The sequence below is a fragment of the Epinephelus lanceolatus genome, chromosome 12, assembly GCF_041903045.1.
Source record: "Epinephelus lanceolatus isolate andai-2023 chromosome 12, ASM4190304v1, whole genome shotgun sequence".
In the NCBI taxonomy this organism is placed as follows: Eukaryota; Metazoa; Chordata; class Actinopteri; order Perciformes; family Serranidae; genus Epinephelus; species Epinephelus lanceolatus.
Window position 1 is genome coordinate 38821072 of NC_135745.1, and position 7149 is coordinate 38828220.

Sequence of the window (7149 nt, forward strand, 5' to 3'; positions counted from 1 at the left end):
AGGGTCAGCTCACGGGGATGACAGATGAGCATTTTTTTTTTTTTTTTTTACCTTTAGCGGTTGAAGATCGTTTATGATTTTATTCAAGCAGGTTTTAAGATATCACTGCATCACCCCAATTCCACCTCAGAAGAAACTAATATCTAGGTACCTCAAAACTTCAATGTGATCATAAAAACAATGGTGACTTGCTACTTTCAGAACATGGCGTATTTTCAATGATCCATAATTAAAATAAACATGATTTAACTTATATATAGTGTGGCTCTTGTCCAAGTCCCTTTTCCCTTCAACTTCATAGAAGCCAGGGCGTTGGTGGCTTAGTGGATAGAGCAGGCGTCCCCTGTACAAGGCTGTTGCTGCAGCGGCCCGGGTTCGACCCCAGCCTGGGGCCCTTTGCTGCATGCCACTCCCTCTCTCTCTCTCTCTCCCCCTTTCACACTTGTCTGTCCTATCAAAAAAAAAAAAAAAAAAAAAACTTTATGAAAGCCAAAATGCTTTCACATCCTAGATTTTAAACCAAGGCATGTCGGACATATTGTATCCGTCTATGGTTCTTAGCCATCCTCATCAAAATTCAAGAAGTAGCCTAGCTTAAATTGTAAACATGGCACACATGATAACATACGTTACGTTTCACTATCCAGTTGGCTCAGTCCCTAAGGAAGGTTTTACATCCATTACATCTCACTATCAAGGATTTAGCATTTTTATTTTCTTTCTTTATTTATTTTTTTACTTGCTTGGTTGAGCAGATTGGTCAGAAATCAACTTGCCCAAAATCAATTTTTATTAGCCCCTATACAAATTATTTCATTTATTTGTGGCTATTGAATAACAACAAAGACTGAAGTTAGTTATGTTTTCTCACCTTGCCTTGTTGTCAAACTTGTGTTCAACTGCGCTTTACGTGGGAGTTTTGCTCACAACTTCTAATGCCGCCCAAAACAGCTACTGTTTCCAGGATAACTGAAATGCATGCTTGCGCTTCAGCTCAAGTCCCGCCACCATCTTCTCACAAGTGTCCAATCGATACTGCACATGTGTACGTTTAAAAAGGGGAACAGACGGAAGCAAGATGGCTCACTCCCTCATTAACTCTGGAAAAACAATGTGGGGTTCTTTTTCTTACTTGATGGGGGCAATGAGTTGCTAGATGTTCTGGCCTGGCATTCGGACAATCCTTATTATTGATTCCTCAGCCGTAAGAAATGCACAGCCCAGTTTTACAAAATCGTTACAGGCAATCAAAATGCTGAGAACTGGATTTTAAATGTATGATTTTTGACTTTTCTGCATTCGAGACAATATTTCAAGAGAGAATCGTGATGCATCTACAACTCAGTTTGCACCCCCTCTCCTAGAAGGGACTGTATTTTCATTAGAAAGTATAACCAACAAGGTCTGCGTGTTATCAAAAGTAAGTAGGACGTTGTTTTAAGAAAAAGAAGCTGCTCTTGATTTTTTTAAAGGATAAGGCTGACATATGCTGTATTTTTCTTATTGTCGACAAATCTGATGAAGAACAGAACTAACGAGTTAATTTCACTAACTGATATTGTCTTGGTGGCCAAAACTTAAAAACCAATTACTATTACAAACACATCAGTGTTACGTGTTCCTTCATTATGATAAACGCAGGCACTGCAGTTGATTTCACGCGGACACCCCACTAGATCACCAAATGTGCATTGATCCGCAGTTGAAAATAGTCCCTAACATATGTGCTATTTACTCCTGTTTGAATAAAATTTGGTAAATTCTACAGTATGATGCTGTTTTAGGAAATGACTGTGCCTTTAGAAAAATTCAACCATATATTTGTCGACTGTTTTTGAGGATTTAACACAGGAGCTTGGGGCAAAGAGTCACAGACACAGTAGGGAAGACGGAAAGTATTAAGAGAGTTTTTTTCATGGGATTCGTTGACAATAAATACAATTTAGAATGATGTCAGCTTTATTCTTAAAATGTCGTTTAACAAACGTGTTAGCGCCACAGACAAAATTACATTCGTCTACATAACGTGGAGTTGGAACCAAAAGACTCAAGGGTGAATGGCTTAAATCCAAATGTGTTGTATTGGTTGGTTCAACCCTTTGATATATATGTATTAGTTTCACGTGTAGATGCGATGTTCTGTTGCTCGTCTAAAAGGCTGATTTTGGTAATTAAGTTGTTCCATTTGCTGTCACTGTGATTATGATGAAATAGAGTTGAAGTGATTGTCAGCTTGAACTTGCTGCTACGCCTCAGCCCGTTGATGGAGAGTCCCACGAGAGCCTTGTCACTCCAGCCGGCGTCGACGCTTTAACTTATCCGTACAAACCTTCTCCTTTCTGTCACTCACCCACAAACCCAAACAACAGCCTCTTTCTGCTCCCCTTATCACACCGGCTGACAGGGTCACGGGGTTAGTGCCACACTGGGCATGCTCAGTCATTCATATATTGATATTGATTTTTTTTTCTTTCTTATTTGGACAGTTTGTATGTGGGCAGAGAATGAAATGGAGGGGGGGGTCAAGATGGACAGCAATAGATAGAATTCTGCCTGGCGATAGAGGATGGAGCCTCCCCTCAGCCTCTATTCTCTGCTGCAGGCTGGAGAGAAGGAGCCCCACATCCCACCGTCCCTCTCTGGCTGCCATTCAGCCCCATCGATCTGACTCAGGGCCCAGCCACCCCAAGGGAGACCGGGGCTCGGAGACACACTGCCTCTTTTGTGGAGGGGATCCACCAGTTCAGACTGACAGCCGACAGCGCTGATAAAAAATACGTCCCCCTCCTTCCTGTATTGTCAGCGGCAGACATGCTGTTCAAGATGTGTAACCTTTAGAAAGCTGGCCAGGCTCTCACCGTCTTGCTGTCAACCTTAATCACTAGAAAGTGGAATATTGCCCAAAGCGTCACAGCCTTTGGCATTCTCTCATCTCTGCAGCCAATCTTGCTGCATTATTTCCCACTGTGATAGTGGAGGCTAGTGGCTTTCCTGTGTTCTAATAATTTAAAAACCTCACTTAAGTGAGTCTCTCAGGTCAATTACTGTAATACTTCCCTCGTGTGTCCACATTCTACCTGTTTCTCCTGGTTGTGCCCTAAAATCACTCTGAATTATGAGATATGTGTTAAAAGTTCTTAAACTTCGGTGCTAAATTGCTCATAGTTGTGTGTTTACCTTTCGCCCTGCCTGACCTGTAGCATCCCTGTCATTTCCCTCTCTCCAGGGAGGAGAAGGAGCGCTGGATCCGAGCCAAGTACGAGCAGAAGATGTTCCTGGTGGGACTGCCCCAGTCGGACGTGCCCCTGGGGCAGCAGCTGCTTCGGGCAGTGGTGGAGGATGACCTGAGGTTGGTGGTGCTGCTGCTGGCCCACGGCACCAAGGAGGAGGTTAACGAGACCTACGGGGACGGAGATGGACGCACCGCTCTGCACCTCTCCTGCGCAATGGCCAACGTGGTCATCACACAGCTGCTCATCTGGGTGAGTTTGCTCCTCCGGCTTACAGTGGGACGGTCAGAGGTGGATAAACATGATTATTGTAGGCATTAAGTGTTTGGGTTGGTGATTTAGGAGAATAGGTGTGAAAAGAAGAACTTGCAAATAACCAGAAAACTTCTTTAACACTGTCAGATATTCCAGTTTCTCATTACAAGTCCCCTCCCAGGCAGGTGTCTAAAAAATGTCATAATTTGAATTTTTATTTTTCAAAGTTGTTCAATTATATTTTCTGCAAGTTTTATTGTAACAGAGCAGAAACTCCGTATAAACTTGACACAACTAACCAAACTCTAAAGAAACTGTCTCAGTGAAACTAAGTGTAAGATTACAGACTTCTTTCTAATAATCTGCCACCACAGCTGCATGAAGGGGCGGAGTTTTCCCTGTGTGTGATCCACATCCTCCTCCTTTTCATCATCATCCACCTGAATATTACTATTTAACCTGTTGAAAGTGAGCTATCTTAGTCATAAAATGATTCTGTGCTCCCTGTTTCTCTGTCTTGGCGTTGCTATGTCCCGCAGCCACATTGTCTTCAGTGATTCCTGGTGTACGTCAAGAAGTTTTTATGATGGATGAGAGTTTCAGACTCAGTGTGCAAACATGATTGACACAACATGAAGATGTATTTATTTTTAGACATGCGCCAATTTTGGATGGAAAAAACTGACTGGGTGGTTCAACAGCGACAAGCAGCTGCAGCGTTTTACGTGAAGCTGAACATTTTTGATCTCTCAGTAACCAGAAAAAACAAACAAGCCCTGTGGAAAAAAAAGAAAAAACGTTCACATAGCGACTGTGGCAGTTGCCATTTGGTGCAGTTGGCTTATCAAAAGCCTGGTAATGTAATAGTCTGTCTACAGCCCTAGTTGTGCAGCAAGTATTTTTCAAATTAGCAAAAAAATATATTTTGAGTGTTAGTCAAGATTCAAGAGATCCGAGATTGTCCAAGATTCAAATATGTCGATGTGTGTGAAATGGACAGGATATAGAGCAGTGGTTCCCAACTGGTCCAACCACAGGGTCCAGATTTCTCTTTAGTCATTCGTTCAAGATCACACAGTTTAATACATTCAGCATCATACTTGCATTTGGCAAAACTCTAAAAACTCTGTGCCGGAAATTCACTGTATTTCAAAATAAACTTGACATGTTTGCGTCACTTCTGTCCATTTATAATGGACCCACGACCCACTTTGGGACCGTGACCCACCAGTTGGGAACCACTGGTATAGAGAATATTTCTATATTATGTCAAGGACATGCCATGAAACGTAGTGCAGAATTGTAGGTTTGAATATTTCACCAAATATGAGCTGCAGCCTTGATGAAGTGTTGGGACATTCAGATACAAAATATACAACAAGTCATAATACTTCAATGCTGCTGCAAGAAAATGTTGAGGGGTTAAAGCTGTTAAAGTATGTATAACGCTCACCGCTTAAATGTTCAGGTTTTGCAGATACTGAATGAAAAATACCCTAATTTCAGCCAGGAACACTTTAGACAAAGAAAACGTTATTTCTATTTGCAGTTTTGTATTTGGCGGCATGGCTCCGTTCTAGGGCCTTACCTCGGGCCTACGCAGAAAGCCTCTTCCATGGGTCTATGTGGAAAGCCTAAGGTGGAGAGAGCACACCTCTCTGCCCTTCCACATGCAAACAAAGAAAGCCTGAGGCAGTAGCCCTTTTTAGATAGGAATTGTGCAAATTTGCAGGAAAGCCCAATCAGTCTTTTTTCAGCATTAGCAATATGAAAACAAAATCGGGGAGTGCAGCAAAATGCCACCTGCCTACTTTTGTTTATACAGAATGTGCCTTTTTCGGCACAATGGGGGGCGTGAGCAAGTAACAAAACGTGTAGCTTAACATGTGACGTAAACAGTGACGTGGGAGGGAAGCCGCGGCTGGTCAGTCCTTCAGCGATTCTCTCATAAGTTGGCCTGTCCTTCACCGTCCCCGTCATCTGACGGTTAATGGCCTCTTCGTTTGCGAGGGCAAGGAGAGTGCACAATTCCTTGTCTCCCCAGTTGCTCATCTTTACAGTGTCTGCCAGGTTTGTGTTTCCCTCTTGCTACTAACTACTCGCTAATTCCTGCTATCAGCTGTTTCCTGTTTATCCACCGCCAGTGGGTCACACGTGCGGCATCATCAACAGCTCCTCCCACAAGTCCTCAACAGTCCCTCCCGTGGCGGAAGGTCGCCTCGGTCTTTTTAAACTAAAAGGGTTCAGCCAATATGTCTACCCTACGAGGCGGAAAATTGGGCACGTCGGATCAACTTGCCAGTCTTGCTCTGTGTGTCTAAACACTCGCAGCATGCCGGCAAAGCGGCCCAACATTCGCGGAAAATCTGACAGTGTAAAAGGGGCTAGTGAAAGCAAACCTCCCTGCCCTTCCATGCGCCTACATGGAAATTCTAAGGCAGGGAGAGCAGCAGCAAAGACCCCCCGGGAATAGAACAGAGTCAGAATCAATGACAAATGGGATGTGAGCTGAGCTTGACATTGTGTCATTGTGTTGCCTTATCCAAGACAACAGTGAGCATTGTAGTTTATGGTAAACAAATCCTTACTGCGATTAAACTTACAGCTTTAAAACTGCTTCTGGTTGTAGAAAGTGAAGGGAAAAATGGAGGAAGAAATCGGCGAGTAGAAGTATTAAAAAGAGTTCATCTACAGAGTGGTTGCATTGCATATATTATTTTTAAAATCCTATTGTCATACTGGAAATCCGTGGAATTTTCCCAAAATATGTAAAATCATGTATCTGACCTGCCTTTCATACCTGTCATTTTCTCCCACAGTACGGTGTGGACGTGAAGAGTCGGGACGCTCGTGGTCAGACCCCGCTGTCCTACGCCCGGCGTGCCGGCAGCCAGGAGTGCGCTGATATCTTAGTTCAGCACGGTTGCCCCAACGACACAAGCAGCCTGACGTCCGTGCCCACACCCAACATGAGCCGCCGCAACCCCAATCCCAACATCAACAACAACAACGCCCAGTGTGAGCTGAACCGCAGCATCAGCATCATGTAGGAGCCAGAGAGCAGCCGCAGACAAACACACCAACAACCCCATACCCGCTCCTGTCTCTTCCCAGTACTTCCACCTCTGTTTCACACTGTGTAACCCAGAATCAGTACCAATGGAGAGATATCAGGAGCCATGGACTCATTGTTTATACTTCACTATGCCGAAAGATGTGGGCGTTTGGGGTTCGGACATTGTACATTGTTTGTTTTATATTATTATTTTTTATTTGTTGAATTCATTCAGTCTTGGTCTGAAATGATCACGATCAGCTTTAAGCTTTTTGTTTTTTAAGCACCAACCAAACAAATGACTTACTTTGGCATTCATACCTTCCCTACGAAAAGCATTTCCTTAATGCTTGAACATTTCCTTTTATGTCTTCCCCTTCTGCAACGTGAACTGATTTTATAATGAGCTTGAAATGAGAAACTTCCTTCAAATTTCCAAGCCTAAGCATAATATCATAAAACTGTGAGGAATAGTTTTACAAGTGACAAGAAAATACTGATGTGGGAAAAGAAACTAAATCTTCCATGATCTCGATGGCTGTTACAGCTTTTAGTAATGATGCATGTCTTCAACACAGCTATCAAACTCTTGACATACTATTCATATAC

The 7149-nt window shown here is 43.1% G+C and overlaps 1 protein-coding gene across 2 annotated transcripts in view; it reads left to right on the forward strand.

Annotated features, from left to right (window-relative positions):
- Positions 1-6918, forward strand: part of agap3 (ArfGAP with GTPase domain, ankyrin repeat and PH domain 3) — a 161464-nt gene extending 154546 nt beyond the window's left edge. For both annotated transcript variants that reach the window (XM_033649814.2, XM_033649813.2), the window contains exons 17-18: positions 3227-3482; positions 6305-6918. In XM_033649814.2, coding sequence (XP_033505705.1) covers positions 3227-3482; positions 6305-6535 — 487 coding nt within the window. In that variant the 3' untranslated portion in view covers positions 6536-6918. The remainder of the gene's footprint in view (positions 1-3226; positions 3483-6304) is intronic.
- The last annotated feature ends 231 nt before the right edge of the window (positions 6919-7149 follow it).